Here is a 14194-nt window from a genome sequence, read left to right as displayed (position 1 = left end):
CAGTTTATCTTAGAGGAAAAACTTTTCTAAAGTATACAACAATTTACTATATATGGCACAACTTATATAGGGACAAATTAAGCCAATTAGTTTAAGTCAGCAAAGCTTTTCTAGCTTTTATGGTAATTGCCATGTTTGGTCTACTTCTTTCTGCAAAGCTCACTGAGAGATACATGTTTTAAACAACAAGTGGTTGAAAGTTAAAGAAAACTGAAAGATTCATAATCTGAACATTTGCACTTTCCATGTAGTCTGAAGCAATTCTGGCAGGAATGTCAAATTATTTCTGCAAGAATAACTGCACAACGCTAAACTGAAGGTGGAAATGTTTGCAAAATAGCGTTGTCATGAACAGCTACGAACTTTATGAGGATTAAGCTGTTTTAAAGTTGCACCAATCTACTTTGATCTTGACAAAGTCATTAGCTTGTCAGTCCCCCTTGTTAAATGAGCTTTTTACAATAAATAGAAGTTCACAACCTCTCCAAAGAATGTCATCAAAGGATCAGAATCAACACTTTAAATATGCCAAACGCAGTAAAGAGTGTTTTCTTGAAAGTCCTGATCTAACTGATGAAAGAAAAATCCCTCCCTGCTTTGTACCTTCATAAAAAACAAGAGATGAAGCAGATGTACGTACTTTGTAGATAAAGGATAATTAGTAGGTTGGAGCTTGCATTGGAGTCAAAAACAGCTACGTCCTTAAAGAATGCAGAAGAAGGAACATGTATGTGCATGAACACAAACTCCAAGCATGTTGACTTGGACAGCAGAGTTTTTTTTTTCTGCACTTGCTCCGCTTGCATCTGGTCCTCATCTGGACCTGTGGGCTGCTTGGACATCCACCAATCCAAGCACAACGAGAGCCACTGACAACATGGCAAAGCTCAAAGCTGCCAGTGGCTGTCTCTGCACATGCCACTAAGGGATGTATGTGAGCGTTGACATGGAAACAACATGTGTGGAACGTCTTATTGGATGAAGAGTACCACATGTGCACAGGAACCCTGCTCCAGTTTGTACTGGGCTCTTATGTGTTGATTAATGTGAAACGAGATAGATGGTAAAGGAACAAAGAAGTCAAAAAACTCAAAAACACTTACCGTAGTTTTCAGACTATAAGGCGCGATAAGCGAAACAAAACAATCAGATACTGTAAGTCAAACTTTATTAAACTTATTCACAATAACTCTTAACATTGTTCAGTTGTACCACATAACATTGGTTCAAGGTCAATAAGCAGAACCAGAATTCATACATAAGGCACACTGGTTTATAAGGCACACTGTCTGTTTTTGAGAAAATTAAAAGGATTTGAAGTGCACTTTATAGTCCAAAAAAATTAATACCCCATTTTCAATCACAACTTTTAACTAAAAATAATGGTATCGCATTTGACATCCCTTTTTACAAGCCTGGCTGAGAGTTTTATCTGTAATCACACAATGTCCAAAATGTCTCGAAGAGTTCTGACTGACATGTTTAATTTCTCCTTTAATTTTTTTTTATATATAATATTTTTGGATAAAAAAAAAAGTTTTTTGAATTCTGTAAAATAAAACCCATCGTATATATTTTAAAATGATGGCCACATGTTAGACCTCAGACGTTTATTCGTTTATAACAAGTTTTTCATGGTGACACATCGCACACAGTAAAGGCAAATGTTTTTGTAGTTGTGATTTCATGAGTTCTGTCTGAGTTAAGAAGAAAAACTGAGAAATTACAGTAGTATGACAAAATACATTGTGCTGTTTGATTCATTTGGTGTTCAGTCTAAAAAGAACTGATGAGCTGGGAGTCAGGATGAGCTGCACAAATATAGTGCAAAACTAAACTAATCTAAAATACAACATGCATATATCCTACCACCTTATGCCAAAGTTCATAATAAATATGTGATACAATTTGTTATCACTTAGAGTATATCTTGAGGAAATGTCTCAGCTGGCACACCAATCATCAGCTCAATATAGTTACAAATATTTTTGTGTTAGCTAAAGTAAATTTGAGCTTGCAGCCATTCTGAGCTGGGCTGACTCCAATCAGTTGTAGATGTGCATCCAATGGTTATTTTCTGGGAGCTTCATTAAAATATGTCGACTGGTTCATGATGTTTTGCTAACAAAGACACATAAACACTGAGACACAGTTATATGATTGCTCATTCTTCACTTTTTCAACTTTCATGATTGGGATGGAAAATAAAAGTCAAGAATTTAATATTGGATGTAACAAAATTTAGATTAGTTTATCTCTACTGAATGTAAAAAAAAAAAAACTTTTTGATAATAAATCCTTAAGGAGTTTGAGGAACTGAAAGCAGTGAAGAGATCAAATCTGGTTGTATGTAGGTGGGTGATTGGGAAAAAGAACAAATAATAGGAAAGGTTTTATTAGAGCACTTATAATCCAGCTGATTAATTCTTCATGGCACAGTTCTATAATCTCTTTTTGGTTTTTATGCTATATCAGTCAAAATGTAAACATAAGGAACATTACTAAAAACATTAACATCTAAAAAAAAAGTAATAAAAAAGAGCATATGGTTTTCTATTAAAATTTGTCATTTAATGTTTTCAGAAATACAGAACTCTCTGCTTCTGTTTGTTAAATCTGGTGTTTGCAGATTGGGGTTGCTGCAATGGACGACCAGTGTGTGTCCCACAGTAGTCCTCAGGGCGGAGGAGGTCAGTCCAGCACTGAGGTTCAAAGGTCAGATGTCATCAGGTGTGGGTGGCTCAGGAAGCAGGGGGGGTTTGTCAAGACTTGGCACAGTCGCTGGTTTGTGCTGAGAGGGGATCAGCTCCACTACTACAAAGATGAAGAGGAGACCAAATCCCTGGTAAGGCTCTTTGTTCACTGAACAACTAATACTCAGCAATGGTTACCAAAGTTGAAGGTCAGAACCCATTTTGGGTCTAAAAACACCAATAGAGGACCTCTGAAGAAGATTAAAGGAAATTAAATTTGCATGACATTAACAAAGACAAAATAATTGGATAAACATTAAAAATTGCTAATAAGGCTTTTAGGAATTGCTGTTAGTTTTATTGTGTAGGTCTAAAATTGAAAACTTTGGTAACCACTGACCACAATGTATTAAAACAGGAAGTCTGATTTTTTATGTTATATCCAGAGCATTCAGACATATATTGAAAGGATGGACATTTAGGTTTAATTCTATGGATGTTTTCAACAAATAGCTGTTTTCTGTAGCCCTTCCTGCACAGCTTGGAACACCTCAGGCAGTAATTTCATACTTTTTCTGCTGGAAGAATCATGTAATGTGACACTGACAGGTTTTGTTTTTTTTAAACATTGCTAGAATTCCAAAAATATGACGAGTGGTTTCTAATTTCTAATCGCCTCATGATCCATGATACAGTTTAATTTCATGTGTAAATGGACTGTATTGATATAGCACCTTTCTATCTTATAAAGATACTCAAAGAGCTTTACACTACAATCTGTGCCTCATTTATCCATGTACATGATCTCTACAAAGCTAATTGAACAAATCATTCTAAAGAGACTAATCAGAGCTTTATCACATTCATACACTGATGGGACACACATCGGAGGCAATAAGGGGTTCAGTGTCTTGTCCAGGGACACTTCGGCTTGTGACTGTGGTGGATTCAAACCCCCAACTCTTGCATTGAAGTACGACTGCTCTAACCACTCAGCTACAACCACTCTATACCCATCTGTTATTGGTGGGAATATTTAAAAAAAAAATACTCATTGCACATTTTAGGGCGACTGGCAATCTTTGGCTCTGCAGATTTATTTTATTCATTTGTTTTCCTGTTTGTAGTTTCTTTCTCATATTTTTGCAAACAAACTACTTCTGCATAGTTTGTGTTGTTTCACCCGCTCATGTATGAAAACATGTGACTCTGCACAACATTTAATATTTGTGACTTTTGGATGGATGGATGGATGGATGGATGGATAGATGGATGGCTGGATGGATGGATGGATGGATGAAAATGATGAAGAAGGTGATGATAAATATGATGATGATGATGATGAAGAAAAAGATGATGATGAAGATGATGAAGAAGATGATGATAAAAATGATGATGAAGACAACGAAGAGGATGAAGATGAAGAAGAAGAAGAAGATGACGATGATGATGATGATGAAGACTGTGATGACAACAGCGACAATGATGATACATTTTACTTGAAGGCGCCACTTGTGCCACTTAAGGACACCACACAATAAAATACAATTAAAAAATGCAGTTAAAAAAACAAAAGAACAAAACAACTAAAGGAACAATAATAACACCATACAGGTGCATATATAACACACATCATACATATCAAATACAGGTAGTGTGACCAGGAGGTTAAAGTGAACATGCCTGATTAAAAAGGAGAATTTTGATGCAGGATTTGAAAATCAAGATAGTGGGAGAGTTTTTGATGTCCCGGGGGAGAGAGTTGCTCTTGAATGGTCAGACGAGCAGGTGGTTGGGTGGGTTGGGTGGAGGAGGAGAACCTGAGATTCTAGATGTGATGATGTGGAGAAGTTCTGTGAGATACTGAGGGGCAAGGCTGTTGAGGACTTTGAAGGTGAGGAGCAGGATTTTGTATGAAATGTGATATTTATTGGGAAGCCGTTGAAGATTCTGCATGGCAGGGGTTATACAACTGAAGGGGTTCTGGAGGAGATGTGAGCGACTGAGATTTGGACCAGATGGAGTTTATGGATGGATTTTGTATGAAGTTACAGTAATCTAGACGGGATGTGACCCAAGAGTGAATGAGAATGGCAGTACTGTTGGATGAAAGAGATGGTTGGAGGCGAGCGATGTTACGGAGGTGAAAGTAGGCTGAGCGAGTACTGAAGTACTGAAACGGGATTGAAATGATAACGTGTTGTCTAGGATGACACCCAGACTCAACCTGGAGGGAGGGAAAACTGAGGGGCTGTCGATGAGAATGGAAGAGTTGCTGTTTTTTGCAAGAGTGGGTTTGGTGCCATTGAGAAAAACTGCTGTGGGTGGGAGGGTGGAGGTGGGGGTGATGGAAGGATAGAGCATCCACGTAACAATGGAATTAGATGTTATGTTTAGAAGATATTGCCAAGCGGGAAAAGGAGAGAGCTGACGACAGAAACCTTGTGGAACACCGGAGTAGAGAGGTGGTAGATAAGACTTTACTGAAAAAAACTTTGAACTTAGAAATATACAAAATAAACTAGTTAAGGGGTGTGTCTGAAATATCAGTACATGAAAGATATTCAAGAGGATGGTTGTGAAATGGTGTCAAAGGCTGCACTTAAACCAAGGAGGATGAGGACGAGGGTTAGGGTTAGGTGGAGTTCAGAGTCAACAGCTGTGAAAATGTTTTTTTTTGTTTAATTTATAAAAAAATAAACCATAGGAATATATTGTGGTTGTTTTAATTCCTTCTAAAATATTGTTCTTTTTTAAATATATTTCATCAAACTTCCTTTTTTGTCTTTTTGTTCTAGTTTTGGCTTTTCTACTTAGTTTAGCTAGTGTTGAGTTTTTATTGCCTTCTTACTCTTCTGATGAATTTAACTTGCGTTGTGGTTGTTTCAGGTTTGTTTTGATCATTTTAACTTCAACAGTTCAATTTCAGCTTCCTCAGCAAATTTCAACAACAAATTTTGCAGAAGATGCAAATTGTCTTGTTTCTTTCCTTTTATCTAAATGTTGTTCCCGTTTTATCAAACTGGTGAAAGTGCATGAATGTGTTTTATCTCTCTGCTTGTGTTTTGTCACGCTGCAATGCACTGAACACTCAGGGCCTCAGTAAAATCCTGCAGATGCATCTTGCATAAGGGACAATGAGATAAAATGATCCAAAGATCAGATTTAGATGAGTCAGACTGTTTTGACTGGTTGAGCACCAGTCAAAGAAAAGAGCTGTGAGCTTGGTTTCATTGATGCGAACGCACAAAGCTTTTCTTGAAAGGAGGGGGGAGAGAATGAGTAATGCAGACATTAAGGCCATTTCTAACGTTACTGTTACCAGGCAAACACTCTTTCCTAAAAATCTGAACAAAAAAACAGAAGGATAAAAAAACAACAGACGGACTCAGGGTGTGCGTGATGAAGCAGAAATCACAAAAATCTAAAAAATGTTTTGTGCAGCTCAGATGTTTAACTTTCATTTGTATTGATTTTACACAATTTAGCACTTCTTTACATACTTTTACCCTAATCTTTCTTTAAATGTCAATTATAGAGGCTTACCCTTTTGCCTTTACAGCATTTAGAAGTAGCTCTGTATTGTATCTGCACAAATACACAAAAGACTAGATCCTACTTGAATACTGGATCATCCAAGCAATGCCTTCATTTTCCAGAGAAAACTTGAGCACAACATCTTTATTTAAAAAACAAAACAAAACTGAAATGAGTAAAACTGAAGTCATATCTGCAGCAAGGGCCCCTGACGTAGACCTGAAGTTAGGCTACTGGCCAAGCAGAGGGAGAGGAGCTATTCTCTGATGTTTATGAGGAGGTTCTTGTTCAGTCAAAGTCAAAGTTTCTTTATTTGTCATTCTAGCACATGTGGTACATGTGGTGGAACAAAACTGTGTACACAGGGTCCCAGTTACATACAACAAAAGTATAAAATGTGAAAGAAAAACACTAATAAGATCTAATACATGAACTAAGAAAAACGTTAACTAAAAATACACTAAGCACTAATAGCATAAAAATAATCAAAACAATACACCAAACAGCAGCATGAACATGAGTCTGTGTGAGCAGATGAGCACGAATGAACACAGGAACATGAAACAAATCAGCAGCAACATGAAACAAATCAGCAGCAGCATAATGTAATTTTTCACAGTGATTATTCAGGTTATAAATTCATGAGTCTAACAGCCTCAGGGTAGAAGCTGTTCCTCAGTTTATTGGTTCTACACCTAATGCTCCTCAATCTCCTGCCTGAGGGGAGGGGGGCAAAAAGTGTGTGTGCTGGGTGAGTGGGGTCCTTCATGATGCAGGTGGCCCTCTTCCTACATCTGGAGGTGTAGATATCTGGGGAGGCTGACTCCAACATCTTCTGTGCAGCCTTCACCACTCTCTGCAAAGCTTTTCTTTCTGCAGCTGTGCAGCCTCCATGCCACACATTGATGCTGGAGCACAGGATGCTCTCCACTGCACACCTGTAGAAGGAGGTGAGGACTGAGCTTCCCAGACCAGCTCGTCTCAGCCTCCTGAGGAAGTAGAGTCTCTGATGAGCTTTCTTGATCAGTCAGGTGGTGTTGTTACTCCAGCTGAGGTTGTCAATCATGTCTACACCTAAGTACTTCTAGCTGGAGACCACTTCCACAGCAGATCCTCCTATATTCGGGGGCGGGGGTGGGAGTGGGGGGGGTGTTTGTTCCTTCTGAAGTCCACAACTATCTCCTTCGTCATCTTCACAATGATGTGAGGGCTATTTTTCCTGCACCTGCTCTCCAGGTGTTCCACCTTCTGCGGTCTGTTTGTTAAGAAGTCTAGGACCCATTTGCAAATGGTGGGGCTTAAGGCTCCAGTATACATGTGCATCCTGTCAGCTGCGCAGAAATTGTGTGAACCATCTGCAGAGGGTTCAGACGTCATACTCGAGCGTCCACCTTGAGCGGCTGAAGTCAGCTCCACAGACAAGGGGCGTTTACCTTCAGGACAAACTGAGGTCGCCGATTAGTCATTTGCTGACACGCCTACTAGATTGATTGACAGGTTGCAAAAACAAACAAACAAACAAAAAAAAAAAAAGAGAGCTGGCAGCCCCAGCCACAGCGGTGTTCTGTGTTTATATGCTGTTAATAAAAAGTTCTAAAATAAAAAAATTTAAAACAGGGAGTGTTGGCCCTGCAGCCCACACATCAGAACGGCCCAGCAGGAAACCTCCAGACCCTCCCGCAGCTGCACTGGATTGATGATTTTAATTTGCTCGTGACAAATTCATTCATTTCTTACCATGTCAGTCATGGCATCAATGGAGGAGGAGGAAGAGATTGTTTTCCTTTTGGCAGAAAAACAAAAGAAAAGGCCAAATCAGTGATGAAGAAGGGGAATTTAATACATCAGTGTCGCATACAAAACAGTCCGTCACTGGGCAGTGTATTGTGAGACATAGAGTACGCACACGTGGTCTTAAAATTTTAGCTTTGCACGGACATGCCCTGCAGGCGTCCGCTTCAACTCTAATCCAGTACGCACGGACCTCCACGGACTGACGTACGAGCGAGTATATTGGAGGCTTTAGTCCTAGTGTGAGTAGTTTGTCCATCAGGGTGTGGAGGATCATGGTGTTGAAAGCAGACGTGAAGTCCACAAAGATCATATGGACATAGGAGTCCTTCTGCTCCAGGTGGGTGAGAGCAGTGTGGACCACAGAGGAGATGAGGTTCTCTGTTGATCAATTCTCGCTGTATGCGTACTGGTGAGGGTCCTCGCTGATGTTGATGGTTGTTTTGAAGTGGGTAGAAGCAGTGTATTTTAAAAAAGCAGGGTGGTCATGTATCAGGAGCTGCTTTAGTTTTGTTCTTGATGGTCTAATCTTTTTATCCTTATCTACCTCTAGAGTCATTATTGCACAGTGGTGCTTGAAAGTTTGCGAACCCTTTTGAAATTTTCAATTTTTCTGCAAAAAATGTGATCTAAAACATCATCAGATTTTCACGCAAGTCCTAAAAGTAGATGAAGAGGACCCAGTTAAACAAATAAACTAAAAATATTATACATTGTCATTTATTTACTGAGGAAAATGATCCAGTATGTGAATCACTATGATTAGCAGTTCATTTGGGTGAAATTAGAGTCAGGTGTTTTCAATCAATGGGATGATGATCAGGTGTGAGTGGGCACCCTGTTTGATTTAAAGAAAGGGATCTATCAACGTCTGCTCTTCACAACATGTTTGTGGAAGTATATCATGGCACGAACAAAGGAGATTTCTGAGGACCTCCGAAAAAGAGTTGCTGATGCTCATCAGGCTGGAAAAGGTTACAAAACCATCTCTAAAGAGTTTGGACTCCACCAATTCACAATCAGACAGATTGTGTACAAATGGAGGAAATTCAAGACCATTGTTACCCTCCCCAGGAGTGGTCGACCAACAAAAATCACTCCAAGAGCAAGGCGTGGAATAGTTGGCGAGGTCACAAAGGACCCCAGGGTAACTTCTAGCAAATGAAGGCCTCTCTCACATCAACTAATGTTAATGTTCATGAGTTCACCATCAGGAGAACACTGAACAACAACGGTGTGTGGAGAAAGCTGTTGCTCTCCAAAAAGAGCATTGATGCTCATCTGCAGTTTACTAAAGATCACATGGACAAGCCAGAAGACTGTTGGAAGAATGTTCTGTGGACGGATGAGACCAAAATAATTTTTTTTGATCTAAATGAGAAGTGTTATGTTTGGAGAAAGGAAAACTGCATTCTTGCATAAGAACCTTATCCCATCTGTGAAACATGGTGGTGGTAGCATCATGTTTTGCTGCATCTGAGCCAGGACAGTTTGCCATCATTGATGAAACAATGAATTCTGAATTATATCAGAGAATTCTACTGGAAAATGTCAGGACATCTATCCATGAACTGAATCTCATTCTGAAAGTAAAGGTTCACATACTTTTACTACTCACAAATATGTAATATTGGATCATTTTCCTCAATAAATAAATAACCAAATATAATATTTTTGTCTCATTTGTTTAACTGGGTTCTCTTTATCTACTTTTAGGACTTGTGTGAAATTTTGATGATGTTTATGTTTGGATTTGTGCAGAATTATAGAACACTCTAAGGCTTCACAAACTTTCAAGCACCACTGTCTTTGAACCTCAGCCACCTGAAAAAAAAAAAAAAAACTCCACTTCTTTTTGTGCTGCAACTTTTCTTTCCTGACCTGGTTCTCATCCAAACCCATAATAGACACCAAAAACTGCTATTTTTCACTGAGAATGGGGAATTTTCTGCAAAAGTGGGTCATACACAGAAGGGGAGGTGTTCAAAGTCTTTAAAACGCATGACCTTCAGCTCTGAGCTGCATGTAACACTTTCCAGCTAGATGCAGTACAGAATGAGTTCAAGACCACTAGTTAAAGTCTTTCAATACCTCCAGAGGACGACACAAGTGGCACAGAGTCTGATCATGAAAGTGCGCCCACCTGCCCACCTAGGGTCCTCAAAAAATGGAAAGAAAGAAGACAGCAGAAATAAACCAATATTTTTTTTGTAAATTTAGCATTTAAAATAAATAAAAAAAAAACTAATCTTTGTCACTTTGCAAATCATGTGTTGTACACTTGTCATGTTAATGTTACCTATCACCAAGATCCTTGCGTCGGACATCTTGTGATACGGCACATAACATTATTTTCATAGTTTGATCAAAACAGATCCAACTCCATCCATATAACCAGGTTATAAGGTCTAAACTTGGCTATGAGAACCAAAAATATAGTTTAATATAGTTTATAGTTTTCACAAAAGAGAAAAACTGATGCTTAATCTAGATGTTTTTACTCAAAATACATTTTAATTATTTGTCACATCTCACTTGAAAGGTAGAGCAGTTGATAGCTAAAACTGTATCTCTGCTATCTGTGCAGTGCTTACTGGTCATTGGAGCCGGATCCTGCCAGAACAGGATCCGGGAACACACTTATTTTGACAGGGTGCATTCTGGCAACTGTTTGCTTGGATCCGGCAACTCTCAGGCTTACTATTAATAATAAAGTTATGAACAAATATGACTGCCTTGATCGAATAAAACATATTGGATATGTAAACTGAAAATAATTACATAAACACTAATTTTAAACACAACAGACAACACAATATAACTTCTTAATATCACATACGATCATCTGCCCCTTCAAGTGAAGCATTTCTGCCTCTACTCTTAAAACATCTCCGCTTGTAAAAGAGTGATGGGGGTGCGTGCCTGGTGGTTTCACATGTGGAGTCGGACAGTGAATTCAGTGGAGAAGTGTTGGCTTGAAACTGTCAAGTAATTTGGGGGGGGATGCGAGTGTTTACAAATTTAGGTGAACGTAGATGTTTAACAACCCATTAAAATACACCAAAATGCAGGAAATCACATCTACTTTATTAAAAATTTTCTGGGGGAGGACCCACAGATACACCCCAACCCATCGGCCCGCCCACTATGTGTGTTCCAGCATCAATCAGTTTGCAAATTCATGTCTCTTGTAAATGAGTCCTTGGGGCTTATTGGGATTTACCTGACTAAATAAAGATTGAATGAAAATTAAGCCCTGTATCCATGTTACAAAACTGGAAAAGAAAAAGTGTATTCCAACACCTGAAGGAATATATCCTTATTTAATGTGTCCTTGTGATTGCTGTAACACAATCAATAAGGCCTTCTTTATATAAATATTGCTCTGCTTTGACCATTCAATATCAGGAAAAGATCAGGACAAGAACATGCACAGGCATACAAATGCACCGAGAAAGATTTCTTAATTTTCATGTCACATCTCAAAAAACTCAAAGACAAAAAGTTAAAGTTCAAGTTTTGTTAAAGTGAAATAACAGTCAAAAAAATCAAGTGAGACTGTTTACATTTTCTAACTCTCTGTGCATATAATTGGGGAAAAACCAGTATAAAGTCAGAATCATAGCAAATAAATACATTATTTAGTGTCTTATTAGAATATTTCAAAAGCTCCAAAATGCTATTTGGCCCACATTTGTTGTAAAAAGTGAGGATGTTGCTAAAATTCCCACTAATTACAAAAAAACACTTATTGTACTTTGCAGCAAGTGTTTGAAGTTTCAAGAATAACTTGTAAGTTTTTGTGTTTCTGCACAGAGAAACTTAGAAAAACAGCAACTTTGGCACATTTTGTTTTTCTTTTAACAAAAGAAATCAACTGATGACACAGAAACATTAGACTTTGTGAAATATTGCACTTAATGATGCCAAGATTTTATAATATTTCTAAAAGGGAATTTTCAGCAGTCTGTTAGCAAAATATCTCATGAACCACTGGACCATTGATTTGCTTTCTTTTAAAGAATGTAGTTGAATAAATACAATCAATGAAAAAGATTGTATGAACATTTATGAAGCATTTAAACTACTGAAATCCATTTTTCGTCCGTACATTTTTTAGCATTTTTCTTGTTCCACAATTTTTGTGCTATTTCAACAAATCATATCCAAACGTTCAGCTTGTTCAGGAGAAAGGTGCTAGGACTTTTGGTATTAGTGCAACTTTAGCTTTTTTAAATATTTAGCCTTTTTTTCCACATAGAAAATGAATTGAGCTCATTTTACACTTTAGATCTGTTTAAAATGTTTTACGACTCCTTTCACATTTTGTTCTGCTTCAGCTTCTTTTGGCTTCCTTGTGCAAATGTAATCATTTTTTCAGCTACTTTCAACTAATTTCAGATTTTTTTCAGCTGTTTTGTGCTCCTTTCAGATTTTTCTGCTAACTACAACATTTTTTGTGCTTCTTCTAACTTGTTTCTGATAATTTCTGCTTGTTGTGTTTAGCTTATTTCTGCTAGTTTCAGCTTTTTCCGCTATTTCAGCTACTATTTTGATGTTTTAAGCTAATTTTAGCTTTTTTGTTGTTGCTAATTCCACATTTTTTACTAATTTCAACTGTTTTCAGCCTAATTCTGCAAAAATGTGCTATCTCCACTTCTTTCCGGTAACTTAAGCTGCTTTCTGCCTTTTTAGCTACTTAACAGCAGTTTATTTTTTGTTTATTTCAGCTTTTTTCAGATAATTTCCACTTTTTTTGTGCTCATTTCTACTTCTTTGAGCCTAATTGAGCATACGTGTTCTTTCTGCTTTCTTAAGCTAATTTAAGCTTGTTCTACTTTTTCATCTCCCTTTATTTTAGCCTCTTTTTTTAAGCTAATTTCAGATAATTTCAGATAATTCACGTTTTTTTTTTTAATGGTAATTTCTTCTATTTTCAGCCTCATTAACTTATTTCTGCTAATTTCAGCTTGATATGCTCATTTCAGATTTTTTTATTCTAGTTTCAGCATTTTCAGCAAGTTCAGCTATACTATTTAGCTGTTTTATGCTGTTTTTAGCTTTTTAAGCTAATTCCACCTTTTTATAGCTAATTTAAGCTCTTCTTCTTTCTGGATGTTTAAGCTTTTTTGTCTTTCCAGCTGCTTTTCAGCTGTTTTACTAATTTCAGCCATTTTTAGCTAATTTCCTATATTTTAGCTCATTTCTGCTCATTTAAACCAAATTTAGCAAATATGTGTTCTTTCTGTTTTCTTCTGCAAACTAACGTAGGCCTGTTCTACCATTTAAGCTACAATTCAGCATGTTTTTAGCTAATTTCAGGTGTTTTTCTACAAATTATTCAGCAATAAGCATTCACACTGCATTTTCACAGGAAATTAAATTTCTCCATTTACGACTGACAATGAGAAAAGAAAAATGAGGGGAAAATGTCTCCAACTTTCTGTTATTTGCAGACACTTTGATCAGAGAAAACACCCCTATTTGCCAAAAAAAAGTGACCATGTCCTGGTACTTTACGGTTTGACCGAACCTCTCTGAGCAACGTGAGGAATCTGAAGAATGGGATGGAGGTGAAAGGTCACTGAGAAGCCTGCGTAGGTTAGAGTGTGTGTAGGCTTGTAGCATCAACATGCCATCTGCCTGCCCTCACTCGTCCAAGGAGACAAATGCATGCACAAGCACGTGTGTCCACACTCAGGCATTCAGATTTCATCTGGCTGAGCCATAAACAAAGATAGCATTCATGCTGTGGCTAAAATGATATGAGTTTTGTAAATTAAACCTCTCAGCATTGGCTCTGTATGCTGGTGAAGTTAGACGGGTAACGTTATGACTGAATAAGAGACTGTGAAGAATTACATTGAAGCAATTTAATGGAACAAGAAATGAAAGACATATTAAAATTGTATAAGGACATTACGATTCAAGCCACAAAACATCTGAGTTAGTTGATTAATTATTATTCATACATTGAAGGGGCGTCAGACTAAATGAAAAGTAGCTGGTTCTATTTGGAATTATACCAAATCAATTATTCAGCAGCACAAAGATGCACTAAATAGTCTCTTGTTTTCTCTGCAAGACATGGAAACAGTTTGACCTTGGCATTTAACGGGAGTAAAGAAAATGCCATTGCTGCTCTGTAATTATTGTATGTGCAAGAATGCATC

At 37.6% G+C, this 14194-nt stretch overlaps 1 protein-coding gene across 1 annotated transcript in view; it reads left to right on the top strand.

Annotated features, from left to right (window-relative positions):
• arhgap24 (Rho GTPase activating protein 24) overlaps positions 1 to 14194 on the top strand; it is an 80672-nt gene that overhangs the window by 10230 nt on the left and 56248 nt on the right. Inside the window, exon 2 of the mRNA XM_037692371.1 lies at positions 2630 to 2845. Coding sequence (XP_037548299.1) covers positions 2645 to 2845 — 201 coding nt within the window. The 5' untranslated portion in view covers positions 2630 to 2644. The remainder of the gene's footprint in view (positions 1 to 2629; positions 2846 to 14194) is intronic.

Source organism: Nematolebias whitei, chromosome 18, assembly GCF_014905685.2.
Source record: "Nematolebias whitei isolate Nwh7 chromosome 18, NemWhi1, whole genome shotgun sequence".
NCBI lineage: Eukaryota > Metazoa > Chordata > Actinopteri > Cyprinodontiformes > Rivulidae > Nematolebias > Nematolebias whitei.
This window is presented reverse-complemented; position numbering and strand designations above follow the sequence as displayed.